At 38.0% G+C, this 13,151-nt stretch overlaps 1 protein-coding gene and 1 pseudogene across 2 annotated transcripts in view; one reads left to right on the top strand and one right to left on the bottom strand.

Moving 5' to 3' along the window:
• The window catches only part of LOC140603180 (tripartite motif-containing protein 60-like), a 213,277-nt pseudogene that overhangs the window by 147,005 nt on the left and 53,121 nt on the right, over positions 1-13,151 (top strand).
• The window catches only part of SMIM31 (small integral membrane protein 31), a 61,351-nt gene that overhangs the window by 25,894 nt on the left and 22,306 nt on the right, over positions 1-13,151 (bottom strand). Inside the window, exons 2-4 of one of the 2 annotated variants that reach the window (XM_072773827.1) lie at positions 9,543-9,676; positions 8,714-8,736; positions 2,386-2,520 (exon numbers count right to left, since the gene is read on the bottom strand). In XM_072773827.1, coding sequence (XP_072629928.1) covers positions 2,401-2,520; positions 8,714-8,736; positions 9,543-9,654 — 255 coding nt within the window. In that variant the 5' untranslated portion in view covers positions 9,655-9,676 and the 3' untranslated portion in view covers positions 2,386-2,400. Of the gene's footprint in view, positions 1-2,385; positions 2,521-8,713; positions 8,737-9,542; positions 9,683-13,151 lie in introns of those variants that run through there. The other variant, XR_012006237.1, reaches the window with a different exon arrangement.

Below are 13,151 nucleotides of genomic sequence, written 5' to 3'. Positions count from 1 at the left end.
TAGTATTATATAAATGAAGTGAGCCTCGGGGCATTTATATAACCTGCACAAGTCATATTGCACGTAAGTAGGAGGGACAGGATTCAATCCATTTATCTCTGACTCTAGTACAAATATTTCTTTTTCTTAAAAAGGATTTTATTTATTTATTTGATAGAGAGGTGTGGTGGGGGCACAAGCAGGAGGAGGAACAAAGGGAGAGGGAGAAGCAGACTCTCCGCTGAGCAAGGAGCCCGATGAGGGACTTGAGCTCAGGACCCTGGGATCGTGACCTGAGCCGAAGGCACAAGCTCAACCAACTGAGCCACCCAGGCGTCCCTGTTACAAATATTCTAACCATTATTTTCTACCAAGTGTTTTCAGGTGGGAAGGGTGGAGAGGAGTGCCGGGCTTTTTGGTCACATCGGCACAATTGGGTAATAGTAGCTCAAACATCTAAACAAACTCTTAATGGATACAAAGTTCTAGAAGTGAAGGGATCCCAAGATAATTTAACATTTCTCCTCATTGGGGTGGGGGTTCATCAGCCTCGAGCCTGATTTCTCCCCCTAAAGCTCTGTGCCTGATGCACAAGGTCAGCAGTGCTGCTCACCTGGCAGTCCCACACCTGTCCTGGAAGGCCACGTCTGGCACGGGGATGTTGGGAGGCTATGGTCTGTCAGGAGGATGGACACACCTTTGATGAAGGATCATTACCTACCCAGAATATCCTTATAATTCCCTGATAGGTCACTAACATTTTATCACTTCCTACTGGTCATTAGACCCAAGAGCTTTCAAAGGCAGGGCCTGGTGAGCAGGTGGGCAGCCGTGTAATTCAGGCAGGAAACAGCCAGCCTGCCTCACAATGTGCTCCTCTCTAAAGATATAAAGAGGCCGAGACACTAGCCTCTTCTAACCTGATACTGTAGCCTCACAGCGTCCAGTGTGAAATCTGAAGAACAATGACATGGATGGAACAATGACATCCTTTATAATTCAAGGAAATAAAAAAGAAGCAGTGGTCTGGATGGTACAGTAAAAGGAAATCCCCCAAACCATTTATATCCATCCGGCTGTGGCACACATCACAGCATTTCCTCTGTCCCGCAGGCATACTCATCCTAGCTAGATTGTATTTGACTGAGGTTCAAATACGTTTCAATTCATGGATATAAGGGATCATCAAATGTACCTTGAGTACTGCCAGGAAGACCCTCTCTATATTGAATTTGTTGCTACTCTGAAGTTGTTTGTGTTGCATGTCACTGGTTTTCAAGAAGGAGGTTCATAAATAGTTCGGGGATTAACTTTGCACTCACAGAAAAGCCCTATCATGACTGTTCTGCTCATTTACGAGTTCATTGGATTTTATAGACAGGATTCCAGTGGGTAGTCTTTGGGGATTTTAGATATAATATAGTAGAGGTACCTGCCTCATAAATTTAGTGTGAGGATTAAATAATGAATATACATCAACCAGTTTCAGCTATGAGCACAGTAGAAGGAGGTATAGAATGAGTGAGAAAGACCATGTCCTATGCTAATAATATTTAGAACTCATGTTGAGCTTGTTTAAATAAGCTGCAGGTATTATTATGATTACCTAAAATTTTATTATTGATTTGAGAGAGTGAGAAAGAGACCCCGAGCTGCAGGAGGGGGAGTAGGGTAGAGAGACAAGCAGACTCCACACTGAGCAGGGAGGCCTACTCGGGGCTCGATCCCAAGACCCCAAGGTCGTGACCCCAAGATCATGATTCCAGGACCCCGAGATCACCACCTGAGTCCAAGGCAGACACTTCACCAATGGAGCCACCCAGGCACCCCAAGCTGCGGGTATTATTGAGTAACTCATTCGGCAATGAGCCACGAGAGCCTCCGCTGTCCCAGGCAGTGTGGTAAGTGCCGGGATGAGGAGTGACTAACAAGAACTAAATGTCTGTTTACGGAGTTTACATTCCAGGGGACGTGCAAAGTGGCCTTTCTTACTTTCTTTAAAGTATCGCTTTGGGTGGTGTATTGTCTTACTTTTTTGGCTTTTCAAGGCAAGCTTTCATATAGAGATGAAGAAATTTATTTTCACACAAACAAAATTATTTTGTACTTTTATCAACCTACTTCATCTCACCTATAAAACTCTGGAATTTAAGGGCAAAGACGGGTGATTGGGTAGTTGGTCGTTCTCACCCAATACCTAGCACAGTGTCTTCTTGTAAATAATATGAAATAAAAATATACTTGTTGAAAGGCTAATCGATTCCAATAACAAATTATGGATCTTTGTCTGATTACTTCGTGGTTGCACTTCCTATACAAGCAAAGATAATTAATAATACAAGGTGATAAAGACAAGTGTCAAATTAGTGACATACAACGGAGGTGCTAGCAGAACCCATTTTGGCGGGCAGCCCGGGTGGCTCAGCGGTTTAGCACCGCCTTCAGCCCAGGGCATGATCCTGGGGTCCCGGGATCGAGTCCCACATCGGGCTCCCTGCATGGAGCCTGCTTCTCCCTCTGCCTGTGTCTCTGCCTCTCTCTCTCTCTCTGTGTCTCTATGAATGGATAAATAAAATCTTAAAAAAAAAAAAAAAAGAACCCATTTTGGGTTAGAGTGATTTTAGAAGAGAGGATGTGAATTTGGCCTTAAAGAATAAATAAGATTCAGGTAGAAGAGGACGGTGGGTAAGTGGAAACACCCCACTTGGAAGAATCCCAGCAGCTTTGGTAGTTTTTACTTTATTTTCTAGTCAGTGGTAAATTAGTGAAGGTTTTTGCCTCAGGGATTAACGTGAAAATTGTTTTCCCAGCTGTATTTGCTGCTATTGCCTGAATTTCGAATTTACAAATGATGAGAATTTAATAGAATTTAATTAGAATTTAATGGATCATATAATCTATTAGGAGGCCTGCCATTAGCTTTAAAACAAAAAAGAGGAAAAAGAGAACTGAATACAAAGTATTAAAGTGTGTCATGGCACGCGTGTGGCTCAGTGGTTGAGCGTCTGCTTGGGCTCAGGACGTGACCCCGGAGTCCCGGGATCGAGTCCCACGTCGGGATCCCTGCATGGAGCCTGCTTCTTCCTCTGCCTGTGTCTCTGCCTCTCTCATAAATAAGTAAATAAAATCTTAAAAAAAAAAGTGTGTCACCTGGGGTGAGATAAAGTATTATGAAAGTCTCAGTTGCACATGTGTGGATGAGTGTGTGTGTCTGGGTAGGGATGGATCTGGAAGTGGATTTCAGTCAGAAAAAGTTCAAAACCACCGAGCTAGAGCCCTAGTGAGATTCTCACTAGTGAGCACTCCTTTTTTTTCTCCATTTCAGAAATAGTTGTATTTCTGCTAGCAACTGTGTTATTTATTTATACACATATCACATTATCCTATGGAGGGGCAAGACTGTGTTTTCTCAAAGACAAAACTCAAAAAAATGAAGATGTTGATACTATTCAGCCTATGGAGAAAGGGAGAACACCCTGGATCTGAAGTTTACAGATCTGAAGTTGACACCTCAGCAAGGTGTTTTTACCTTAGACAACCAGAGGGAGGAGTAGAAAAGTCACGAGTGAGTGCTTTACAGTTGGAATTGCTTTGTAATCAAAGAAAGTCTGTCGGTCAGCTGTGCAGGAATGCTGATGCCTCTGCCTAGGTAGTTTCAGGAAGACAAACAGTGCTAATCTCAGCTAAATCATTCTTGAGACAAAGAACAGGGAGCCGGAGGGTCTGTGTCCGTCCTTGTCAGCAGGTTCAGGTGAAAGAGGAAAGGTCTACTACGTTTGGCTCTGTCACAGGTAAACAGGAGTCATGGAGAGTCTCATGGAAGTCAGGAGAAAGAGTGGACAGTCTTATCTATGTTAAATGGGGCAAGGTGGTTCTTTGAGGTAAGCCATTTCTCAGAACACAAGACTTGAGGGATTTTGGAAAATAAAAGTTGAGGGGATTCCTTACCTACAGCTGTTTTCCAGAAGCATAGTGCTCATGTAAACATTGGCACTGTCAGTTTTCTCTTCTGGAGGGGCTTTAAAGAAAGTATAGGACCCAAAATATGACCTACTTCCTACAAGTGGGTAACTTGATGGCATGTATCCAGCTAATTCCTTGGATGATAACTAATGGTAGGCTAATAATGTTGGGCATATACATCTGTAACAGGAAACGTCTTTTTGGAGAATAACGGTTACTGGAAAATTTCATTTAAAGTGAATCTACTTTCAGGGCAAAATTGAATAGATGATAAACTTCAAAAAAAGTTTGAGTCTATCTTGAAAAATAAAACTTAAAATTTTAAAAATAGATTTATTGTCTCATTTAACAAAACGCAATTTGTAATCCTAACTATCAGCTAATTTTAGAACAAAGAATGGATGAGATATTGATTTGGGGGCATCACTTTTCTGACATGCTGGTACCATAGCTCCATACAATATTCTTCTCTTCGCCATTTTCATAGGACAATTTTATAAAGGGTATCATTGTAAAAATATATTCAAGTCTTCATCAATTTTCTTTCAGTTCTTTTCGTATTCACTTTATTCTTTTTGGCAATGCCTGTGTACCCTCCCCTTTTCATTTGCTAGATCTAATTCAATCAATGTTCAATTTGTCAATGGCTTTACCTGAGTAATTCTAGTGGTCCTTCCCCCTCCCTTACGGATTTATATTGTTTATATGTAGTTGATTTATATTGAATGTATTGTATGGCCGGATATTTAGAACAAAGACATTTGCCCAATATGTGGATGGTTTAGGTGAATACAAATTGTCTCAGTTTTCTAGTAAATATTTTCCTTTACTTTCCTTTTAGACTCTTATTGCTCTATCTAAATTCCTAGTTATGAAGACTTCAAATGACAGAAACTCCAATAACAGGCACCCCTCTGTGTTTTCTATGCTTTATTTTATGAAGTTCTCACTTCAACTCTATGAGGCAGGTGTTATTACCACCCCCAGGACCCAGGTGAAAAAAATGGGGATTTTGAGAATTGGTACAATTTTCCCTAAGTCACCAAATGACAGAGCCAGGGCACGAATGAAGGAATGTTTAATAACTCAGTTTGTACTCTTTGCTTAAACGGTATGCTAGCTTTCTCCTCACCTTCCCACCCATTTCTATGTTTCCCACCCTTACTTTTCTCTGTCTAGATTCCCTTCCCTGTGTACGACAAATGTAGTTTTATCTTTCTATATATTTTTAGCTAATTAAAGTCCTTTGTGGGAATAAAGAGAGGTATATACACATTTTTTCCCCTTCCTTTTCTTTTTTTAAGCAAGTATGTTTTTGAAGGTAATCTGTAAAGAGAGTATGGTTACATATACAGGTTTTCTAGTCCTATAAACCAGAGTTCAACTTTGGCTCTGTCTCTTATTAGCTGAGTGATCGGCTTAAAGCTTCAATGTCCTCATCTTAAAATAGTGAGGTTATTATTACCTCATAGGTAATAACAACCCTATTATCTCATAGGGTTGTTTTAAGATTAAATGACATTATATACTTAAAGCACTTAGCATCATGCCTTTTACATGGAAGGCACCTACTAAACATTGTCATCATCATTGCTTTTATGCTGACAGTGAGACCCAGTAGTCTGATAAACAGTGTCCTGGACTGAAAAAAAAAAAAGCAGTTCTGTTTCATTGTAAGTTCCACTACTATGATATAATTTTTTAATTTTCTCAACTTTTAAGTCATCAAAATGAGACAATAATTTTTTTTCAGGTTGAGTGGATTCTTTAAATATCTTTGGAAAGGCATCTTGTAAATTAACTCTATGATGATCAAGCTATACTTATTTTATTATTTTAAAGATAATACAGCAATGAAGTAGATACCTATGAGTCTCAAAAACAAACAAACACATAAACAGTAATGGTCTTGGGATGACGAATTTTGCGTGCGTATGTAACGCTCCAATCTGTTGGTGTGGTTTTGAAATCCACAGGGGACTTTTGATCATGGTGGTGTTAGATGAAGCTTTCTTGAACAGTTAAGATTTCTTTGGGACTTTGTGACTTTCTATAGTGACAAAATTCTGTTCTTTATTGGATTCAAATTTAGTAAAGCTATATTTAACATTTTTACTTTAAATTTTAAGATATATGTGACAGTCCAGAATGAAAGCAACTTTCTTAAGTTCCTCTAAACAGTCAAAGGTGGATAATCTATGTAAATTCAGTTAGAGATCAGAATAGCCAAACCTTTCCTTCCAGCCAGAGATTGTTGAATTGACAGTGTTTGAAAAATTTTATCTAGAGACTCCTCATGGTAATGATAATAAGAATAAAAACGTGGGTTATTGGTCAGATTCTCAACAAGTAAATTTTCCTGAAATATCTAAAGGATTTGTCATGCTTTATACCTTCATTTAACAAAGAAAGTTGTCTTAACTGTTTCCTTATAAAAAGGCACAAGAGAGAGAATTGAGAATGCTAATTACAAATGAGATCGTGAATTCATAAACTATGAAGAATTGCAGGAATCTTGTAATACTGAAATATTTTGATTTTTAAGGAATGCCTATGAGTCTTCTAAATATAGAAAATATTTTCTTAAATATAAGCTCATCCATTCCTGACATTTGTAGGACCTGTGGCAAGAATAGAGTGGGTTCTGTGGTCTCTTTTCTTCCTGCCTTTGTATCTGTCCTGTACTATGCAAGGATAATACCTGCCTGCAGGCATGTGGGCAGGCCAGCCACATATTTAGGCTCTCTCCTCACCTGCTGCACATAGATGACTTAGGCCATCCCTGGGGCCTAGGAATGTGTACATTCGTGGCTTGACTTCTCTTCTGGAGCATTGTCATTACCTGGAAGCTTGTTAGAAATGCAGAATCTCAGGTCCCCACTTGGACCTACTGAATGAGAGTATACTTTTTCATAAAATCTCTATGTGATTTATATGCAGATTAGAGCTTAAAACTTCTGTTCTCAAGTGGGAGGTTGAAAACAGAGGCCGCTATCTCTTAGGTTTAAGGGTGGCACTATTCACAGGCTCACTTCCTCTCTTGACCTCTGAAAGGATTGAGAAAGTTCTGGCCAATAATCAATTCTGTTCAATTTCTTGATGGATTTATATTCATTTTAAATTACAGTTGATTTTATACTATATATATAAATACATATATATATTTATATATATATTTTTTATGTTTTCAATTGGATAATTTTCCTTAGGCTATTTTCTTATTTGGAATGTACTCTACTTCACCCTCTTCCGTCAATGCACAATTGGACCAAGATGGCCATTTCTTCTGTGAAGCCTATCTCAATGCCCCTTGAGTAAGTTCTTTCCATTCTGACTCCATTGTCTTTAATAAAAACATTTTATTGAATTTTTCTCTGGTTATACAGCTGAATTCACCACTAGATTATTAATTAGCTTCCTGAGGTAGAAACTGCCTCCTATTCATCTTTGGATCCTCCATTACTTATAGTTTGAGCCCGTTAACTTTTTTTTTTTTTTAAGAGAGAGAGAGAGAGAGAGAGAGAGTGCATGCACTTGCAAGTGGAGGCTTGGAGGTGGGGGACGAAGAGGGAGAGAGAACCTTAAGCAGGCTCCATGCCCAGCATGGAACCCAACACAAGGCTGGATCTCACAACCCTGAGATCCTGACCTGAGCCAAAATCAAGAGTTGGATGCTTAATCAACTGAGCCAACTTAAGTCATTAGATGTTTAATAAACATGTGTGAAATTATTTTTTGAAGTATTTATTTATTTATTTGTTTAGGTAATCTCTATACCCAATATGGGATTCAAACTCATGACCTCAAGATCAGGAGCTGCATGCTCTTCAACTGAGCCAGCCAGGCACTCCTAACATGTGTGAAACTAAATCCACATTGTTTAAGTTTATTTTTAGTGGCTCTTGTAATTCTCTGCTATGCTGAGAAAGGAAATTAAAATAGTCCTGCTATTTTAATGGAGGTAGGGTTTACTCATAAGTCTTATCACATTTAGGAAAGGGTACATCTTTTGCTTCTCTTGTAAATTTGTATTTATGTTTGATCTGATAGTCATGAAGAAAAGTGAGTGCTGCTAGGCCAAAGGTGTTCTTTGATGGGAATCCTTGAAAAGCTGGTTCTATTAGTATGATAGTATTCCAATGAAGGAATAGCTTTAGCTTGGAAAATAAACATGGGATATAGGAAGAACAGAGTTGGAGAAAAAATTAAGAAAAATGGACCATGAAATGTAAAGCAAAGGTAAATTTCTATGACTGTTCTAATCCTTTGGCTCCTCATGCTCATGGATTATAATTAGGGAGGCAAGGTGGCCTAGAAGATGGGGTGAACTTGGAACTATGGGACATCTGCTCTAGTTTTGGCTCTTCTACTAATTGAGCACCTGAGAAACTTTCTAAACACTTTTGAGTCTCTGTTATCCCATTTGAAATGTGAATAGTTAGATTCAGTACTTTTAACCAGAGATGAAAAGCTTCCTTTCCATGTAGGAGAAATACATTATTATCAAGTTAAAGTGACGGCTATTTTGGTTTTACTCTTTCTTTGAACAAAACTCATTTTAAACTAGCATAACGTGGAGCAGGAAAAGACCTATGGACTCCAATTTTGTTTCCTAATCTGCATGTCTGCATGAATTGGACTATTTACTATGACTTTCGTTTCCTACTTCTACAGGTGTTGTATGTCAACAGAGAATAACGTTTTGTTAAACAGAGAGAACTTCTTTTAGAATCCAAAATTGTTGGAAGCATATCACAATTGCAGGAAACACAATTTTCTTTTTATGATTTTTATCTTATTCTCTACAAGTGTGTATAATTTCCTTGGCATATTATATATATATGTAAAATTTTTGGTCTTAAAAATGGCCAGTTACCATTTTTGTATTGGGCCTTGAATGACAGTGAACTAGGGAGCACAACCATTTAAATTATATTCTCTGTTGCTCAAACAATTATTATTGGCAATAGGTAAACATGCAGTGTTGTTTTAAAAATACTTCTATTTTTCAAAAGGTTGTCTTTGACAGGAAATCATTAGAAAAAAACTCAAATCCTTTTCCTTCCCATGTATAGTTGAAAACATACATACTCCATGCTACACAGGAATTTTTGTCTCATAAACTCATTTATGTTTGCCTTGTAAAAAAATTACCTTTAAAAACTTTTTAAAAATATTGAGCTTTTTATACATTTTAAATTTCTAATTTGGGGCAGGGAGGGAAGGATGGTGAAAGTTAAAATTAGATAAATAAATAAATATCTAATTTTATAGTATATGCATTAATTCTACATTATATGTATATTAGTCTCAAGGCATAAAATCTGCCAAATTCTGGGATCAGAAGTCATGTGATGATTTTTTTCCATGTCTAAGCTTTAAAAAAATTGGTGGTAAAGTGCCATGATAGGTTTTTGATGCTACTTAATAAGAAACTCTCCCTCTGTCTTGCCCTCTCTCTTTCTCACATGCACACACCACACCCCAAAACAAATTTATCTTCACACACAGAACAGAAACCAAACCAATCAAATCATACAGAAAGCTGATTGGAAAACAAAGGAAACAGAGACTAGCCACAAAGAGCTTTCTCTTCTTACCTTCATTCCTCTCATCTGGGTTAGTGTAGATGGAAGCCAGAGTAAATAAAGAAAAGATAACAAAAGCCAATAAAATGAATGCTATTTCCAGGCTGGTGAACGGAAGCTCCATGAGCCACCACAAACTTCTTCACCTGCAATGGAAACCAAACATTGGTTTAGCACACTCTAACCCGGAGACAGCTTGTTCGACAATTATTTATTTTAGAATCAAACACTTGTGAGATTTACTGAAACTTGTTAAAATACTTTTGTGCACCTGGAACACTACATTCAGCACTGGCAAAAAATACAGTGTGTTCTCATTTTTTGAAATTTAGCATTACTATTGATGTAACTGAATTTACGCCTTTACCATACAGATTGGAAGAGAACGTGCATGAAGGCTGGGGCCAGGTTTTGTGTATGTACATTTGTGAGTTTTTGGATACCACTCTGGGAGTAAAACTGGGGTGTATTTCATTTCATGAAAAAAATAAGTAGTAATGTTGGTATCTATCCGACATGACTATACCCAGCTTCGCTTTTTTTTTTTAAGATTTTATTTATTTGACAGAAGGAGAGAGCAGGCAAGCACAGGCAGGGAGAGTGGCAGACGGAGAGGGAGAAGCAGACTCTCTGCTTAGGGAGCCCAATGTGGAGCTTGACCCCAGGACCCCAGGATCATGACCTGAGCTGAAGGTAGACACTTAACTGACTGAGCCACCCAGGTGCCCCAACTATACCCAGCTTCAGAGTAAAATCTCTTTGGTTTGTGTGCCTGAAATCACCTGACATCCACTAGCCAGGTGATAAATATACAATTGAAGCAATTTTTAGTGAAAAAAGCCATAGACCTCAGAGTAGCTGGATTATACCTAACCTAACTAAAGACAAAATATAATAATGCAACCATGGAGCTTCCAATTTCCGACTCAAACAAGAAGAGCTCATTTATTTAGAAAGGAAATAATAGTTCCATTGGGGGGAAATTATAGCATTATCTAGTTGGAAGTAACCTCCCTCTTTTTGTCTTTCTTTCAATGTTTAGTGCACAAATGGCAAATATTTAAATGACTCCAGATATATGTGGAAATGTTATAATTTTAAGAACATGCAGAGAATGAGATTTCACATCCTTCCACTGTAACTCATCCCCAATTCTTCATTTACTGTCTCTTTTGTGGAAGCGATTTACTGAGGTCTTTCACCTAAGAGTTCAGTTTCCTTTGCCTGTTATTTTTAAAATGACCTCATCAGACCCTTTCTTGAGAGACAACATTTGTGGCCAAAGTTAGGTTTGCCCTCTGCAGAACAGAGGTGGGTGAGGGAATCACAGATTTCTTTTTTTTTTAAGGACATATTTATTATATTTGACAATAGTTTGGGAATGACTGGTCAGAAGTCTATAGCTTTTTGTGTTTTGTAGGACAGAATTTCTGTGTCCTAGGTACGCATGTTTTTTTGTTTGTTTTCACTTTTTTGTTTGTTTGTTTAGAGAGAGAGGCAGAGAGTGTGGGAACTCCCGCAGAGGTTTGGGAGGGGCAGGAGAGAGAGAAAATCTTGAGCAGGCTCCACGCCCAGCACAGAGCCCAACATGGGGCTTGATCTCACAACCCTGAGATCATGGCCTGACCTGAAAACAAGAGTCAGACGCTTAACCAACTCAGCCACCCATGTGCCCCGAGTCCGGGGCATGTTTCAAAATATAAAATTTAAAGGATATTTCCAACAGAGGTTAAAATGCATCTAAAAAACTTTTAATACCATTGCATGTTGATCTAGTTTATTCTCGTTAATGGGACCCCAGCTTTCTAGAGTATACCTCTACTATCATGTGTTTACCTATTCTTGAATTGGGCTCTAATTTTTTAGCATTACCAACAATGCAGTAGAAAAGATTTTTTTTTGTAAATATCATTTTGCAGACAGGTTTAGATTTCTCTAGGAAAGATTTATAGAAGTAGAATTGCTGAAACTATACAACTTTCAAATATTATTCTTCATAAATTTCCCTGGAATTTGCAACCGAGACTATATGTAAAGGACTGTTTCATCAATCCTTCCCCACCTCTCTCTCTCTTTAGTTTTTTTCCCTCCAGTTTGAAGTTGAAAATACTATCTTTGTTTAAATTGGCTTTTTCCTGATTTTTAGTGAGGGTAAATATTTTTTCATATGTTGATTATTTACATAGTTTTCTCTGTGAAAGCTTTTTTCATATCTTTTGTCCAGTTTTAAGCTGGGCATTTGTAATTTTCACACTGATTGTAGACACTCATTATATATTTTGGGTCTATATATTCTCTAATCTTCAATCTATCTTTTGTCTATGTTTATGGAATCTTTGATTAATCAGATATTTTTTTAAAACATTATTTTTTATGAAGTTAAATCCACCTTGACTGAAAAGCACTTGTCCATCTCTGGTCTCATTCCTAGTTCTCTCCAGGGTCTTGCCATCTCTGGGGTAGGAATTTGAAGTTAATTCTTACTTGTGACCACCTTTGCATTGATAAAGAATTGGCGGTGCCATCCATACTGCCTCACCATTGTTTCTTGTCTTCGCTGCCACACAAGAACCCGGGCTCACAGCTCCATTCTCAGGTTGAGGAGCTGTCCAACACTGTGTTTAAGAAAACAAGTGGGTGTTCTGGATGGTTTGGGGAAGTCAGAATGTAAGGAAAAGTGAATATGTTATTTTGTGGTTTGTCTAGTACCTATAACCGTGGATGAATTCTGTTCATTTCTCTAAGAATGTATTGGGTTTTTGTTGTTTTGTTGTTTTTTGGCCACTGTGTGTTTCCAAAACCCAAGGTGTGTGTCTATGAGTACAGACAGACTCTGCTAAGTCATGTTGACATTAACAGTCTGGGCCATGTTATAGCAATGGGCTGAAATAAGCACCTTGGCATATATTAGCAGAATATAATGATTTATTCAAAGGCAATATGATTCTTTGTAATAAGTAAAGGAATGTATGATTTTTGTAATAAGTGAACATGTTAGTAGCTGCTTCCAAAGTCACATATGCTTTTTTCTCTCTACATAATTTTAATTTCTTAAAATAAAAATATCCTTGGTTTTGTTTATGACAATTTTAGAGATACAGAAATATTGAGCAGATAGTACAGAGAATTCCATATATTGTCTCTCCCTGCCTTCCGTTTCTCCTGTTATTAACATCTTGCATTAGCATGGTTCAGTTGTTACAATCAATGTACCAGTATTGATGTTATTATTAACTGAAATTCATGATTTACACTAAGGTTCACTCTTCGTGTTGTACAATTCTGTCGACTTTGGCAAACTCATGTCAACCTCATTACAGTATCACACAGAATAGTTTCTCTTCCGCTTCCCTGTCATCTCTCTTTCCCACCCCCAGGCAAGCACTAAGCTCCTTACTATCTCTAGTTTTATTTCTAATTGTCATATAATTGGAATCATATGGTATGTAGCTTTTTCAGATTTTTCGTGTGAGTATGAGTTTTCAATCTATAAAGGAGCATTTTTGATGGATCATGTGGTAAGCCTATCTTTGGAGGAAACTCCCAACTAACCTTCAGAAGTGGCTGTACTATTTTGCATTTCCATTAGCAATGAATGAGCATTCCTGTTACTCTGCATCT

Source organism: Canis lupus, chromosome 13 (assembly GCF_048164855.1).
Source record: "Canis lupus baileyi chromosome 13, mCanLup2.hap1, whole genome shotgun sequence".
NCBI classification, from domain to species: domain Eukaryota; kingdom Metazoa; phylum Chordata; class Mammalia; order Carnivora; family Canidae; genus Canis; species Canis lupus.
Note: the sequence above shows the minus strand (reverse complement) of the source record. Positions and strands in the feature narration are given on the sequence as shown.